General features: G+C 55.7%; 1 protein-coding gene across 1 annotated transcript; it reads right to left on the bottom strand.

Moving 5' to 3' along the window:
* Window positions 1-1,208: 1,208 nt before the first annotated feature.
* NLRP12 (NLR family pyrin domain containing 12) lies at window positions 1,209-13,472 on the bottom strand. The gene is made up of 9 exons (XM_056137251.1): window positions 13,139-13,472; window positions 9,699-11,388; window positions 8,361-8,531; window positions 7,601-7,771; window positions 6,112-6,282; window positions 5,323-5,493; window positions 4,022-4,192; window positions 2,026-2,196; window positions 1,209-1,296 (listed from the first exon to the last, which is right to left on the bottom strand). The coding sequence occupies exons 1-9, from the start codon at window positions 13,470-13,472 to the stop codon at window positions 1,209-1,211; spliced, it is 3,138 nt and encodes a 1,045-aa protein (XP_055993226.1).
* Between the last annotated feature and the right edge of the window lie 3,149 nt (window positions 13,473-16,621).

Genomic DNA, 16,621 nt, shown 5'->3' with positions numbered 1-16,621 from the left:
AAAGTGCCGCCATTTTTTGAGTGCTACCGGCTGGGAGTGCGGCCGTGCCTCAGCTTCCCTTGGATCGACGTGGAGGCGCCTGCCAGGGGGACTCAAATGTGGAAGCACTCTCCTGTGTCTCAGCGGAAAGTGCTACAAGATTTGGGTCTCTCCGGTAGGTTGCTCGCTGCCTGGTCGAAGCTTGGTACGCTGTTCTCATTTCTGCCCGTCTGGAACACTTGTACCCTGAGCCATGTGGCCCGACTGCCAGGAGCACCGCCCGGGAGTCCTTGTAATCCCCGCTGTAACCCGCTCATACTGGGTCACTTAGAATCGAGGCACTTGCCGTGGTTCCAGTTGGAAAGTGCTTCCATTTTAAGTGTTCCCGTGTGAGACGTCCGTCCGCGTCCTGAGCGTTGTGGCCCTGCGGTTCCAGTTGGATGGCCACCCACATCCCCTGCATCAGAGCCAGACCAGTGGTAGAAGTAACTGCCTCCTTCCCTTTGAGTACCAGGCAATTCCCTGGTGCAATCCCCAATGTCATGGGCAAGTTATTGCAATTCGTTTTCAGTTCTAATTGAAAGTAAACTCTTGAATTTAATTTATTGTGTCAGTTTTGGTCCTTTTTCTTCACCTGCTCTGGGGGGATGCGGTATTTACCTTCTGTTAAGGGTTACTGGGCTATGGGCAAATTTCAAGGGGAAGTGCTCACGTAGCGCTATACGTAGCGCATAGGTTGCAACCTTGCAGCAGCTATACGTAGGTATTGGAAGCTGTCCAGTCCTAATCAGAACCCCTTCGATTTGAGTTGGGCATCCTTTGGCAGTGGTTGGAGCTGAGTCCTAGTGGTGCTGAGTACAATAGCCAAGGATCAACTCAAGTTGGCTGCATATACTCAGCCTCTTGAGGGGTGGGGCCAGGGGACGACTGGATTTGTCCAACTTTCTAGTTTGGTTGTGGGCCACACTCCAGTGTGCTCAGGGCTGATGTGGCATGGCTGGCCCTTCCTAGGTTGAGGTGACTCTTGGCTCAGACTTGGTGTCGCCCAGGCCTGCGTGCTGCATTGCCCTCAGTCCTTGCTCAGCATCTGATGCCATAGATGATCTTAAGACTTCCGGGGCGTTGAGTGTGGGAACCCCCACAAAAACGCTGGTTCCTCAGGGACTGTCCTTTGTCCCACGTGTGCCAGGACTATCCTGGGATTTCTCAGCCCTGGACTAGGCTGCCCATCAGCACCCAAGGTCTAGGTAAGGTTTAGCCAGGCGCAGCGCTGACAGCCTCTTGTGAGTGGCCTTACTCAGGTTCATGCCAAACAGCCTGCAGGGGTTAGAGGACAAGAGGTCAGTGCCACCCTGACCTCAGGGTGACTTCAGGTCAGCTGCCTGCGAAGCAAGTGTCCTGCTCACTGGCTTAGCTCAGGTCAATCTGGACCAGCATCCTAGAAAGAGGACAAGGACAGCAGGGAGGGCACTTGTCTTCCAGCCTTTGACAAGGGTTTGACCCCCCACCACCACCACACAGTGTCCCCCCATGAGGCCCGCCAGGAATGATCCCTGGGTGCAGAGCCAGGATCAGCCCTGGGTGGTTTTGGTGGGGCCCCAGTCAAGGCAAAAGAAACAAAAACACAAGGTAGCTATTACCTCTGTCTGTTTCTGGTTTTTGAGTCACACCCTGTACTGCTTGGAGGTTACTCTTAGCTCTATGCTCAGGGGTCACTCCTAGGGGCAGTAGAGGGACCAGCCTGGGTCAGATGTGCATGCAAGCCAAGAGCCCTCTCTGCTACATCTGAGGCCCTGCAGTCTTCCTGAGGACAGGGACATGAGGTTGGCAACCTGGGAGAGTCCACAAAGCTGCCTTTCTGTCTACGAAGTCCGGAGCTGCTCCTGCAGACCCCCGATCCCTTAACCTGCAAAGACCCCGCAAGACTTTGCATCTTGCTGGGGGGAGTTGTGAGGGAAGCACAGGCCCTGGGCTTGGCCCCCTGTCCCCATGCCCTGGCTGGTCCCTCTATCCAGACCCGGGGCCCAGCATGAGCGTCCCTCTCACCAGAGCACACGGAGTTTGCAGGTGGACAGCCTCAGCCCCCGGCACAGTGACCGCACCCCTGAGTCCCCCAGGGCGTTGTTGGTCAGGTAAAGCTCCCTTAGGGTCTGGCTGGTCGCCAGGGCACCAAACAGACGCTCACCGGCCTTGGCAGTGAGGCCACAGCTGTCCAGCCTGTGGAAACATAGGGTGTGGGTGTGGGGTTCGGGAAAGCAGAGACCGCAACAAAGCAGACAAGTCCAGCAATGTGGACTGGGCAGCACAGAGGGTCCCCCCAGCTCACAGATCCATCCCGAACCCCAGGAGCCCAAGCACCAAGTCGGGAATTTTGTACATGGCTGACCCTGGCTCAATCCCCAGCACCACATATGCCCTGAGCACAGAGCTAGGAGTCAGCCGTGATTTCAGCTGGAAGAGCCCCCACAGAAACAGGGGTCAGAGCCATAAGGCAGTGGGGAGGGCGCTTGCCTTGCATGTGGCTGATCCAGACTCAATCCCCAGCACCCTCCACGGTGCAGAGCCAGGAGTCAGCCCTGAGTATGGCTGGTCAGCTGCAGGGAGAGCTCGCAATGCTGCCTGCCTGTCTGTCTGTCTGCAAAGCCAGACCGCAATTCCTCAGCCCACAGAGCCAGAAGTCAAAAATCAAAAGAAGGGTGATAGCACAGCGCGTAGGGCGTTTGCCTTGCACATGGTCGACCCGGGTTTGATTCCCAGCATCCCATATGGTTCCCTGAGCACCGCCAGGAGTGATTCCTGAGTGCATGAGCCAGGAGTAATCCCTGTGCATCGCATCAGCGGGTGTGACCCAGAAAGAAAAAAAAATCAAAACTCAGAGTCCAAAGTGGGTGTGTGTTGGTTTTAGGCCAAGCAGGCACTCCCTGGCCAGTGGTTCTTTATTTGGGAGGAGGCTGTGGGCCTGGGCCTCAGCCCCCAACGGTACTCAGGGCCTATTCCTAGTTCTGTGCTCAGTGGTGACCCCTGGTGGTGGCAGTGAGTTGCGGGACGCCTTAAGATCCCTTCAGAGGCCAAATTGAGAATGAACCTCTGGGCCTGTGGGATTTTTATCACCCAAAGGTTCCAGAGGCTCAAAAGAGTGGAAATGGACTTTCCTGGGCTAGAGCAATAGTATGTCAGGTAGGGTGTTTGCCTTACATAAGCCGACCCGGGTTCAATGCCCAGCATCCCATATGGGTCTCCTGAGCACTGCCAGGAGTGATTCCTGAGTACAGAGCCAGGAGTAACTCCTGAACTCTGGTAATTCCACCGGGTGTAGCCCCAAAACCAAATAAACAAACCCTACTTTTCTACAAGCATAATTAGAAAGTCATCCTGAGAAGAGATTCAAAGGAGAATGTCATGGCATTTTATAATACATCTCACATAAAGCATGATCGGTAATGCAATTGTGTGTGTGTGTGTGTGTGTGTGTGTGTGTGTGTGTGTGTGTGTGTTTTAAATTCAGTGAGCCCTGGATTGAAAGCCTAGCTGGAAAATTTACTAATTTTGCCATCTTAAGCTTGGCTAGTTGGCTACGGCCCTAAACACAAAAATGGGACTGACAATACTTTGCTAAGTCACCTATGGTACTTCCTTATGAGTTTGCTTCACACATAATTAGCATTATTTTCAATACCATTGTTGTTCTTGGTCATTTGGGAGACCCCAAGCAGTGCTGGTGTTTTCCAGGGGTCTACCAAAACTGTCCCAGGACCATGGAGTGCTGGGCTTGCCCTCCAGGCCTCCCTCAGCATGAGAAAATGAGAAACCCAGGGCCTAAGCAATAGTACAGCAGGGAGGGCATTTGCCTTGCACGCAGTGAACCTGGGTTCGATCCCCAGCATTCCGTATGGTCCCCGAGCACTGCTAGGAGTGATTCATGAGTGCAGAGTTGAAAGTCAGCCCTGAGCATCACCAGATGTGGCCCAAAGGAAAAAAATGAGAGAAACCCCCAACAAGTGGTCGCCCATTGCCCCCCCACCCCGCCCCGCGCTCCCCTCACCACAGTTTCTGTATCCTGCAGGTGGGGTGGGTCAGCCCATCACTCAGCAGCCTCAGGCCTTCATTCCCTAGGTCGTTGAAGCTCAAGTCCATCTCCCGAAGGTGTGGGTTGACCTGGAGCACAGCAGCGAGCCCCCCACACGCCTCAGAGCCCAGGCGGCAAATACCCAATCTGCAAAGACAGGTGACTTGACTGGAGACATTACGTGAGCCTCGGCCCCCCGGAAGGATAATGAAGTCCCAAGCAGGAGCAGGCAGGGTGTGTGGGGGGGGGGGGGGAAGGGGGGAGAACCTTATGGAAGCCAGAATGGGAAGGGCTGGGGCTGGAGGGGCAGGGGCGAGTATCCCAGCACTACCTGGTCCCCAGGAAACCATGGGAACACCCGTGGCTGCACGACCCAGCAGCACCATGTCCCCGGAACCTGGCAATGAACTGACCACCAAGCTGGCCAGAGGGCTCCCCACACACACTTCCTGAGCACCCTGGATCCTTCCCCTGAGAGGGAGAGAGAAGCACAGGAGGTACTCCAGTGCTTTGTCTGCAAGGTCAGGTTCCATCCCTAAGCACTGCTGGGAGAGCACAAGACTGAAGCCCAGAGAATCCAGGAGTATCCAGGGGCTCAGTACTGCCCCACGCAAGCAGTGAGCTCGGAGTATCCAGGAGCCCAGTATCACCCAGTTTGGCCCCAAAAGACATGAAGCAGGTCCTGGGACACAGCACACAGCTTACACAGCCCTGGCGTGTACACATCAACTTAGGTTTGACCTCGACACCCCATATGTTCTCCTGAGCACTCTCAGGGGTGATTCTCCTCAGCACCCTCAGGGGTGATTCTGGGAGTGAAGGAAAGACATAGGAATTCTTCTCTGCTCCGGGCACATTCCTGAGGTCCAGCCACCCCTGCAGTACTCCTTGCTCTGTGCTCAGGGATGACTCCTGGCTCTGTGCTCAGGCCTCACTTCCACATCTGTGCTCAGGGCTGACTCCTGGCTCTGTGCCTCACTCCCAGATCTATTCTCAGGGCTCACCCCGGCTCTGTTTTCGGGACTCAGTCCCAGCTCTGTGCTCAGGGGAGCCTCTGTGGGATCTGGCCCAAGTGGGCTGTCAGCACAGCAAGCGTTTTATACCGTGCTGAATCTCTCCAGCCCCGGGACCTTATCAGGGCCAGGTTGGAAACCAAGAAAACAGGTTCACTCTGAGTCCTGGGGTTCCCTGGAGCCCCAAATAACAGGGGCTGAATGCTATTGTTGCTGTAGGGAAAAGCGGGGAGGGGGCTGGTGGGGGCAGGCAGGGGAACTCACCGGAGAGTTTGCAGTCGGCACTGGGGGTGCTTGAGGCCCTCGCAGAGCAGCAGCACACCGGGGTCCCCCAGTTCATTCAGGCTCAGGTCCAGCTCGACCAAGCTGGGGCTTGCACCCAGCACGGATGCCAGGTCCTCACAGGCCGCTGCCGTGAGGTGACAGATCTTCAACCTGGGGAGACCCGGTGCTCACCTGGCTAGTGTTTTCTCTCTAGCTGAGCTCCAAGGGGCGGGTCGAGGGGGCTGTGGGCACCCCTGACTTCCTCCTGGCTCTGTGCTCAGGGGTCATCCCAGATGATGCTCAGGGGTATGTGATACCAGGACCAACCCTAGTGTCGGTGCCTGGGCTCGAGTCCCATCGTCCAGCACCTCTTTTCTTCATTTTTGCTTTGTTTTGTTTTGTTGGTAGTGGGGTCACACCTAGTTGGCTGCATGGAAGGCAAGTGCCTTACTCTGCACCAACTCTGGACCCATGAGGCAGCTGCTTTCTATCCCCTGTACCGTCTCTGTGCCCACTGGCTCTAGGAGGCCTGTGGCTCTGGCCTCTGTGTCCATATTGGCAGTGAGGGAGTGAGCGCCTCCTGCCACGAATCTGCCCCATAGATGGGTGCTGACCCACCACTGCAGCTGGAGAACCACAAATAAACCACAAGTAAACCACAAGTATCAGAGCCTAGGAAACACTCAGTGCCCCCTCCTTTGGTTTCAGTCTCGGGCCACACCCAGCAGCTCTTCAACACACCCTGCCCAGTGTTGCTAAGGAGGAGGAGGATGTGACCTCTGAACTCACCACAGGATCCGCAGCCTGCAGAGGGGATGCCTCAGACCCGGGCACAGCAGTTGCAACCCAGAGTCTTTCAGAGGGTTCCCCGTCAGGTCCAGTTCCAGCAGATGGCGGCTGGTACTGAGCACAGATGCCACCTCCAGGCAGGCCTCGGCTTCCAGCTGGCACTTCCGCAACCTCGGAGCAAAGAACCATGAGGTGAGGAGGAGGAGCAGGATGTGGTCGTGAGTGCAGGGAGCATCTTGCTAAGGAGACTGAGCAAAGCCATGCAGTGCCAGGGTTTCACTGAGCAGGGCATGGTGGTTTAGGTCAGACCCCAGAATCTAATTCTGCATTTGCTGGTCTCCATCGCTCCCTGGCATGCTTTCCTATGGTTTTCCTGTTGCTCTTTGTGAGTTTGTTTTGGACCACAGCCAATGGTGCTCAGGGCTCAGCTCACTCCTGGTGATTTTGGGGGACCCTATGGGGTGCTGGGGATGAAACTGGGGTCTACTGTACATGCAAGGCCAGTGCCCTGACCTCCGTGTCATGTCCCCATGTCATGTCCGTGTCTGACATTATTATTAGTTTCTCTCTTCTTTTTGGTCACACCTGGTGATGCTCAGGGGTTACTCCTGGCTATGCTTGGGGAACATATAGGATGACAGGAGTTGAACCAGGGTCAGCTGCATGCAAGGCAAATTCCCTCCCTGCCGTACTATCGCTCTGGACCCATTATTTTTTTTTCCTTTTTGTTTTTTTTTTTGGGGGGGTCACACCTGGCGATGCACAGGGGTTATTCCTGGCTCTGCACTCAGGAGTTGCTCCTGGCTGTGCTCAGGGGACCATATGGGATGCTGGGAATCGAACCCGGGTTGTCCACGTGCAAGGCAAATGCCCTACCCGCAGTGCTATCTCTCCAGCCCCTTATTTTTTAAATATTTTTTCTAGTTTAAACATTTTTAAAAAATTTTTATTAGTGATATTTTTTATTTTTAATTAGGGTTTTTTTTTTTTTTTTTTTTTTTTTTTTTTTTGCTTTTTGGGTCACACCCTGCGATGCTCAGGGGTTACTCCTGGCTCATGCACTCAGGAATTACTCCTGGCAATGCTTGGGGGACCATATGGGATGCTGGGAATCGAACCTGGGTCGGCCATGTTGGCTGCGTGCAAGGCAAACGCCCTACCCGCTGTGCTATCGCTCCAGCCCCTAATTAGGGTTTTTTTGGGGGACACACCTGACAGTGTTAAGGGCTTACTCCTGGCTCTGTGTTCAGGGATCACTCTTGGAGGACTCAGGGGACCATATAGGATGCTGGAGGTCAAACTCAGGTCAGCCATGTGCAAGACAACTGTCTTGCCCACTGTCCTATCGCTCTGGCCCAATCATTGTTATTTATGGGTTTGGGGTCACACCCAGCTGTGCTCAGGGATCATTCCTGGTGGGGCTTGGGGGATCCTATGTGGTGCCAGGGATTGAACAGCCTCCCAAGTGAGGGAGAGGCAAGGGTCTCACTGGAGCATTTGGAGTCGGCAGCTGGGGTGCCGGAGCCCCTCACACAGCAGTTTTGCGCCCGCCAGCCCCAGGCCATTGCTGCTCAGGTCCACCCTGAGCAGGTGGTTGTTGGCGACCAGGGCAGCTGCCAGGTCCTGGCATGCGGCAGCCGGGAGCCCACAGCGCTTCAACCTGCATGGGACAAGAGAGGCAAGTCAGGGCTATGCCTAGCATCGGGATAATCCTGTCCCCGTGTGTTGTCGGTCACCCTCCCTTTCTCTTTCCCTTTGGGGGGCCTCTCCTTGGGGCCAGGTGCTACCTCTGTACTCCCAGGGCAATTTCTGCCTTTTAAAAAAAAATAATAATTTTGGTTTTGGGTCATACCTGGCAAGTGCTCAGGGTTTAGTTACTCCTGGCTCTGCTCTCAGGGATTACTCCTGGGTGTACTCTGGGGACCAAATGGGATGCCAGGATCGAACCCAGTCAGCCGTGTGCAAGACAAGCACCCTATCCTCTGTACTACTGCTCCATTCTCCAGTTTTTGTCCTTTTCAATGAGCATCCAGGGCAAACAAACCCTTCACCTTTTTCTTTTTTCTTTGTTCCTTCTTGGTGGGAGGTTGGAGGGCTCTTGCGATCGGAGATCACTCTGGGCAGTGTGTGAGGGGCCCTGCACCAGCTTGCTGCCCCTCCCCTGCCCGTAAGCTCTTTCTGGGTGAGATCCTCCCATGCTCCCCCTGCCTGGGAGAGAACCATGGGAGCTCCCGGGCCACCAGACTCACCGCAGGTTCTGGAGTCTGCAGCTGGGGTGCCGCACCCCCTGACACAGCAGCCTCACCCCTTGGTTCCCCAGCGCGGTGCGGTAGAGCGCCAGCTCCAGCAGGCCCGGGTTGGTGCTCAGAGCCTCTGCCAGCTGCTCACCATAGGCGGCAGGCAGGACACTCCTCTCGGGGCTGCGTCGGGGAGAGAGGACAGATTGGGTCGCCCACAACAATGACATTTGTCCCTGGTGTGTCCTCACGCACTGTGCACTTTTTTTTTCTCTCTCTTCATTTTAGTCCCATGCTATTCGCAGTGCAGTGAGTCAAGCCTAGAGCAACATGTGTGCAGAGCAAGGACTCTAGGCAGGACAGAGTCCAGCAGGTAGGCGCCGACCATGCATGCCACCTACAGGGCTTCGATCCCTTGCAGCCCATATGTTCCCCCCACACACCCGGAGCCCCCCCATTCCTGAGCATTGCCTGTTGTGGCCCCAAAACTAAAACATAAAAAAAAAATAGGCGCATATGCTGCCCAAGCCCATGTGCTGCCTGTGCCCATGTGGCCGAGTGCATGCGGTGCCTGAGCACAACTGCGCCCAGGTCTTCCCTCTTGAGATGTATATTTTCATGCTTTCCTGTTTAATGCTGGGATGTGTGTAGGTGCTCTCTCCACCCTTCGAGAAGCCTGGGCTCTCTCTTGAGCAGGTTACTCTCCACTCTCCCACTTACTCTCCCTCCTTCCCTTTGAAACCTCCAATAAAAAAAATGTAATTTCGGGGCTGGAGCAATAGCACAGCGGGTAGGGCGTTTGCCTTGCACGCGATCAACCCGGGTTCGATTCCCAACATGCCACGTGGTCCCCCAAGCACTGCCAGAGTAATTCCTGAGTGCATGAGCCAGGAGTAACCCCTGTGCATCGCTGGGTGTGACCCAAAAAGCAAAAAAAAAAAAATTGTAATTTCAAAACAAAAACAGAGCTGTGTTCCCCTATTGGAACATTGTATGAACAATGTTTTCGTACTGTGTATCTTATGGCGATTCAATTAAAAAAAGAAATGAGGGGCTGGAGCAATAGCACAGCGGGTAGAGCGTTTGCCTTGCACACGAACGACCCAGGTTCGATTCCCAGCATCCCATATGGTCCCCTGAACACTGCCAGGAGTAATTTCTGAGTGCAAAGCCAGGAATAATCCCTGTGCGTTGCCAGGTGTGACCCAAAAAAAGCAAAGAAAAGAAAAGAAAAGGAAAGAACTGTGGCCCCATACCATCCAGGTCTAATGGTTTGGGTTGGGTGCCCGGACACTCCCTGAGGGGGGCGCACCTGGACACTCCTTGCGGGTCGCACTCCCAGATACTCACTGCGGGCAGCGTTCCTGCGGGTTCTGCGCGTCTGCCCCATAGGCGGCGCCGTACAGGTGCAGGACCACCAGGTTCCGGCAGCTGCGCGCACAGAACGACGACACGGCGTGCTGCATGTTGGTGGTGATGTCACTGACCACCACCACCTGGAAGGGGCTCAGGGCCTCCTGAATGAAGGCGTCCTCCTGGATCTCGTACAAGCAGCTGAAGAGCTCCAGGGAGCCGCGCTGCAGCGTGCCGTCGTCGCTCTGCGCCTTGGCGCGGATCCATGCCAGCAGCTGTGCGCGGACGCCGTGGGGGGACGCGGTCCAGCCCAAGCTCCTCTGCAGAGCACCCTGCAGATCCTCGTTCAGGAGCCCGAAGAGAAAGTGCACGGTGAGCGCCAGGAAGCTCCGCTCCGACAGGCCGTACTCGGCCAGCAGCCTGTGCACTGGCGAGCTGCTCCCGCATGCCCCGTGCGCCCCATCCAGCGCATCTGCCCCGGCCAGCAGGTAGTGCATGGCCGCAAAGAACTCCTGGAAACTCAGGTGGATGAAGCTGTAGAACTTCTCACAGTCGATGTCCTTCTGGAAGATGTTCATATTGAGGAAGGACGACACGTCCGCCCCGTCGAGGCCGTGCTGGCGCAGGTCCTGCTCCTCGAACAGGATTTTCTGGCTCCAGAGACCGCTGGCCGCCAGCGAGCAGAGTCCCCTTAGGTTGGGAGGTGGCTGCGGTGCGGCGGTAGCACCGGACTTGGGCTGCATGAGGGTGAGGAAGTAGAGCAGGTAGACAGCCGTGGTGGTCCGGGAGGTCTGTCTCAGGAGCCCACCGGCCTCCAGCTGCTGCTTGAGGCACGTGCACACCACCCAGCACACCAGCGGCACAAAGCAGAGGGTGAAGAGCGGCTCATTGTCCCGCACCAGGCGGAAGGCCAGGCCAGCTTGCTCCGCGTCGAGGAAGTACTTGTGGAAGTACTCCTCCCGCTCCTGCGGCGAGAAGCCCAGCACCTCCACGTGCCGGGGCTGCTGCAGCAGACGCTGCAGCTTCTCCAGGGCCGTGGGCCGCGTGGTGACGAGCAGAGATGCCTCGGGTAGCAGCTCCTTCCTCATCAGGCTGCCAAGCAGCAGCGCGGGGGGCTGCTTCTGCTCCCAGCCCAGCTCCGGGGGCCCACGGGCGTCGTGGAGGGCGGGCTGGAGCTCATCGAAGCCGTCGATGATGAACAGGAGCCGCTCGGGCGCGCGCAGCAACTCCGGGAAGGGTGCGCGCAGCTCGGACAACAGGTCACGGGCACTGCGCGGGGCAGCGCCCTGGTTCAGCTCGCGGCAGTTGATGTAGAAGACGTAATCGAACCTGTCCTGGAAGAGGCGCCCGTCGGCCCAGTCCAGCATCACCTTGTGCGCCAGCATGGACTTGCCCATGCCGGCCGCCCCCTGCAGGACCACAGTGCAGGGCGGCTCGGGCCGCGCCTCGTCCGGCTCGAAGAGCGCCTCCATGCAGATGAGGCTGGCCTGGCGGCCGGCGGCCGGCACGTGCCCGCGGCCTGTGCCCAGCAGCGTCTGCTGCGCCAGCAGTGGGGTGGCGTGTTCCTGGACCAGGAGCAGCCGCGTGTAGCGCTGGCTCAGGTTCACGCACTCGCCCAGGCGCCCGTTGCGATCCTGCATCAGCCGGAAGCGGCGGCGCACCTGGTCCCGGTACGTCTCGCGGGGATCTGGGGGTTGTGGAGGGTGGGAGGCGACAGTCGCATCAGTGGATGTTCAAGTGGGAATGCCAACTGTGTCCTGTGCCCACTTCTCAAAAGAGGCTAGAACGGCGCTGAGATGTAAGACAGCAGGGAGGGCGCTGGCCTTGCTCGTGGCTGACCCAATTTGGTTCCCCAGCACCCCATATGGTCCCCCAGCCCTCCAGGAGATCTGGGAGTAAGTGCTGAGCACAGCAGGGTATAGGCCAAAATTAAAATATAATAATAAAAAAATAATAATAACAATAATAATTATTATAAGCAGGACAGGGACTTCCTTCCACAGAAAGGGCTTTTGTTCCAGGGGCTAGAGATGAGAGCTGGGGGACAGTGCTGGCCTTGCAAGCAGTTAACCCAGGGTTGATCGTCAGCAACCCATATGTCCCCTGAGCCCTACCAGGAGTGATCCCTGAGCACAAAACAAGGAGTCATCCCTGAGCACCGCAGTTGGTATGGGCCCAAGCCCTTACCAACAATAAAAAGAGTTTACCTTCTCATGGGAAGCAGAACGAGGGCTGAAAACCACAGGGTATGACCATGCAGGGGACAGAGTATGGGGTGCTGGAGATAGAACCTGGTCAGCCGTGTGCAAGGAAAACACTCTCCCCACTGTACTATCGCTCTGGCCTAAGAAGTTTAGGGCCCCGAGGATGCTGCTGGAGCGATAGCACAGCGGTAGGGCGTTTGCCTTGCACGCAGCCAACATGGCCGACCCGAGTTCGATTCCTCCGCTCCTCTTGGAGAGCCCGGCAAACTCCCGAGAGTATCTCGCCTGCACGGCAGAGCCTGGCAAGCTCCCCGTGACGTATTCGATATGCCAGACACAGTAACAACAAAGTCTCCAATGGAGACGTTACTGGGCCCGCTCGAGCAAATCGATGATCAACGGGAGGGGCTGTTAACCAGCCACAAGAATTCCCACTCCCAGACTTCTCTATGTGCAGATATTAAACAACGGTCTTATTGGGGGGGGGGGATTTTATTTCTTTGATGGAGAGGTGGTATATGCATCATAGCAAACACGTGACTCATGACTCACCTTTTCTTGGGGTTCCAGATAAGACTCCCAGAGGACATGCTAACTGGCTCCTCAGCAAGGATGCAGTATCTGGAGACATTTTGGGAGTCAGCAAGCTCAGATCTGATGAGCGCTTCATCACGTCAGCTGCTATTACAGCAAATTGTCCACGTGATTGTTTCCCATCTGCGCCCCAGGCTGTTCGGGTAGCCCCTCACATGATCCTGGAGAGCCCTTGCTTTTCAGAATCCACTCTCCCACCTGGGTACCTACTAGGGTGATTGGCACCTCCAGCCACTGAATAAATCCCCCCATCAGGAAGCTCTGTGTCAGCTTGGGTTCCTCCCTATCCTTCACACCTCAATCCTGTCTCATCTGCCCACTCACTTACATGCTTACCAGCCATCGATCCACACACCCACGATCCATCCATCCACCCATGCACCATCCATCTTTCCATCCACTCACCCACCCACCCACCCACCCACCCATCCAACTACTCCTCATCCATCCACCATCCACCCATCCACCCATCTACTATCCACCCTCCATCCATCCACCAACCCATCCATGCAGCATCTGCCCACCAGATATCACAGACAAGGGAGGGACATCTCTCAGCCGGTGTCCACTGAGCTCAGCCAAGGGTAAAGGGAGGGACAGGATGGTGAGGGCAGTCCTGGGGGTCCATCCCCTCCTTACCGCTCACCAGCTCCTCTCTCTGGCCTTTCTCCCATAAGTCCTTCCTGTTGATCTGCTCAAAGATGTTCAGGGCCCTCAGCCAGGCCCCCTGCTCCCCACAGTGGGTAACCAGCAGCTGGGCCACCTCCAGAGGCCCTGCGGTCTCCAGGCAGCTCCAGGCAATCCCCCTGGGCCCTTGTGCTGAGGCTGGCCCCAGGCAGAACTTGAACTTTTTGAGCTCTGTGGCTCCCAGTTCTTCCAGGTAGGTGACCAGGAGCCAGAGGCCATCCCTGGCCGGGGCACAGGGCACAGGGGTCCCAGAGAAAGGACATGGGAGACGGGGCAGCTGGTCCATGTGGAACAGACGGTTCCTTCAGGCAGCCCCCACTCTACCACCTGCAAGGGCAGCTTGTCTGTTGAAATAGACTTCACCCCTGTAGCTTTCACAGCTGGGGCAAGAGGAAGTCGGGTGATGCAATGGCAGAGGCCAGCGGGCTTGTGAGAAGGTCTGAGCTCTGCTCCAGCGCTGCCCTCTCTCCCCACTGTCCATGCCTTCTGTGGCTCAGGGCTGATTCTTAGGAATCCCTGTCCCCGCTGGGTGGCTTCCTGTGGCCTCAGATACAGCTGTGGAGCTGCTAGGATGCGTAGCACATCTGTGGGCAGATAGGCATGTGTCTCTCTGCAGGGGAGGGCTAGAAGCCAAGAGGGGTTCATCGACTCTCCGATGTAGCGCAGTGCAGGAGAGCTGAGCCAGATGTCCATCTCCTTCAGATCCTGGGCCTTTCCTCGGGAGAATGAAGTTGGCTTATTGGTCTGTTAGCTTTGGGGATACCCTTGGCAGTGCTCAGGGGTGACTCCTGGCTCTGCTCTCAGGAATCACTCCAAGTGGAACTTGGGGATCCAAATGGACTGTGAGGTGCCAGGGATCGAACCTGGGTTGGTGTGTGCCAGGCCAGCACCTTAACCCCTGTGTTCTCTCTCCAGTCTGAGTGTAACCCTTATCCGCTTATTTATTTGAAAGGGGTAAACTGAGGCTAAGGGAACTAAACCACCTGAAGACCAGCTGCCAAGGGGGTGGTGGTTGTTCCTCCCACTGGCCAGGGCCCCACACCCCCACAGGTCCTGCTTTCCCCGCTGTGTGCCCAATTGCAAAACTTCCTCTGCCCGCTGTCCCCATTTCTGTGACCGCAGCTGGGCAGGAAGCTCTGGCCTTGAACCGCTCCCCTCACACCCTTCCCCCATACACTACAGGGTGGGACAGGGGTTCCCACACTGGTCTGACCTGCTGCCCCCTTTTCAGATGCTCAAGGTTCTTCCTGGCTCTGCGCTCAGAAATCAATCCTGGTGGTGCACCGGGGACTATATGGAACACTGGTTGGCTGTGTTCAAGGCAAACGCCCTCCCTGCTGTGCTGTTGCTCTGGCCCCTGCAGTACTTTACAAGTTACACATTACAAGTTACAGCGACCTCAGTTCCCAAGGCTGATACTTCCTGTATAGGGGGAGCATCCCAGAAATCAGTACTAGGCACACAACGCAGGAGAGCTCTGGGCCTCTGTGGACCTGTGCCCAGGGTCAGGAGGAGACAAACAGCCACTCCAGAGGCTCAGAAGCATCCAATGTTCGCAGCCACATCTCTCCTTCTCCCCCACCTGGAGCCATTTTTCACCTCCACAGGCGGCAGACACTGCAGAGAGACCAGCCTTCCAGCCCCATGCAAACAGTACCCCAACAAGCACCCCAAAACTATGGGCTCAGAGTCACACTGGGGGCCAGATACTTGCTCTGAACAGAAAATCGCATCCCCATGGGAACAACAATCAGCTCTCTGGAGCAGTAGGTACGATCTTGGTGTTGTACAAAGCCCTCTTGTGGGGGTTCAGCTGCCCAGTCTGCTGGTTGGGGGGTGTCACCAGGATATGCCGGGAGTGGGCAGAGAGGGTCCCCAAAGCAGAGCTTCTGCACAGCAGCAGGCTGCCTTCAGGCCATGCTTTCCCTGTTTTTCCTTTTTTGCTTTTTGGGTCACACCCAGTGATGCTGAGGAGTTACTCCTGAATCGGCACTCAGGAACTACTCCTGGTGGTGCTTGGGAGCCCTTATGAGATGCCAGGGATCGAACCCAGGTCAGCTGCATGCAAGGCAAAGGCCCTCCCCTCTGCAGTATCGCTCTGCTCCGATTTCCCTATTTTTCGTTTCTACTCTCTCTGCTGGGGGTCACATTACAAATTTCTCTTCTCTCTCTCTCTCTCTCTCTCTCTCTCTCTCTCTCTCTCTCTCTCTCTCTCTCTCTCCCCCTTGCTCTCTCACTCTCGCTCTCACTCTCTCTTTGTGAGTGTGAAGGAAAGAAAACCTAGGTCAATAAATTTACAAAAAAGAATAGTGATGGCAGAGGGTCAGGTGCTGGAGACAAACAGTTTGCATGCAGGAGGCCTGGGCTCAATCCCCAGTCCTACAGTGCCCCCCCAAGAAGCAGCGTGAGATTGGGGAGATGGCACCAGGATCAAGGAATTTGACTTGCACACAGCTGACTTTGGCACGAGCACACACACACACACACACACACACACACACACACACACACACACACACACACACAGAGTTAATTCCGTAAGTAATCATTCATTCTTTGTTTTGTTTTTAAGCCACACCTGGTGGTCTCAAGGCTGACCCTGTGCTCAGGGATTGCTCCTGGCAGGGATCAAGGCCCCAAATTGGTTGCCCTGCAGGCAAGTGCCTTAACCCCCTGTACTATCTCTCCAGATCCTAAAATAAATATTCATTCAAAGTCAGGTCATTTAATCCAAATGTAAACTGTTTTGTTTTGGGGTCACACCTGTAAGTGCTCAGGGTTTACTCCTGGCTCTGCACTCAGGGATCACTCCAGTGAGCTTGGGGGACCACATAGAATGCCGAGGATCGAATCCAGGTTTGCTATGTGCAAGGCAAGAACCCTGCATACTGTGCTATCACTCTAGCCCCATAAATTGTTTTTTGTTTGTTTATTTTTAATGTTTTATTTTGTGTTGGGGCCAGAATTCAGCAGTTGCCGCGTCTGGCGCTGCGGGGCCGAGCCAGGGGAGGGCCGTCAGGGTGAAATCAGCACTCGAGTCACACAGGGTTCCATCATTCAGGAGATGGCATGAATGCGTGTGTGCGTTTATTCAGAGCATAGGTACAGACTTAAGTATGTTTCCACAGCCCACCCAAAAGAAAGGAAAGTGGATGGGACGTGGGAAAGTGGATGGGACAATGAACAGAGCCATGCACCGTTGATCAGCCACCTGGTGACCCTTTCGACCCAATGCTACCGGTCGGAGCGGCCTGCTTTGTCACAGTTTTGACATATCCATAGAGACTGTGTGGTTCCTCATACATCATTTACAAATCATTTACGAGGGTGCATTTTCCCCAAACTGAAACCTCCTGTACTGGGAATTTGCCCAGCTTTGAGCAGGACAAAGGGGGAATGAAAAATCAAGCATTCTTTTACTTGGTCAGTAGGCAA

Source organism: Sorex fumeus, unplaced genomic scaffold (genome assembly GCF_029834395.1).
Source record: "Sorex fumeus unplaced genomic scaffold, SorFum_2.1 ptg000122l, whole genome shotgun sequence".
Taxonomy (NCBI): domain Eukaryota; kingdom Metazoa; phylum Chordata; class Mammalia; order Eulipotyphla; family Soricidae; genus Sorex; species Sorex fumeus.
The sequence above is the reverse complement of the archived record's forward strand: the minus strand, read 5'-3'. Positions and strand labels throughout refer to the sequence as shown.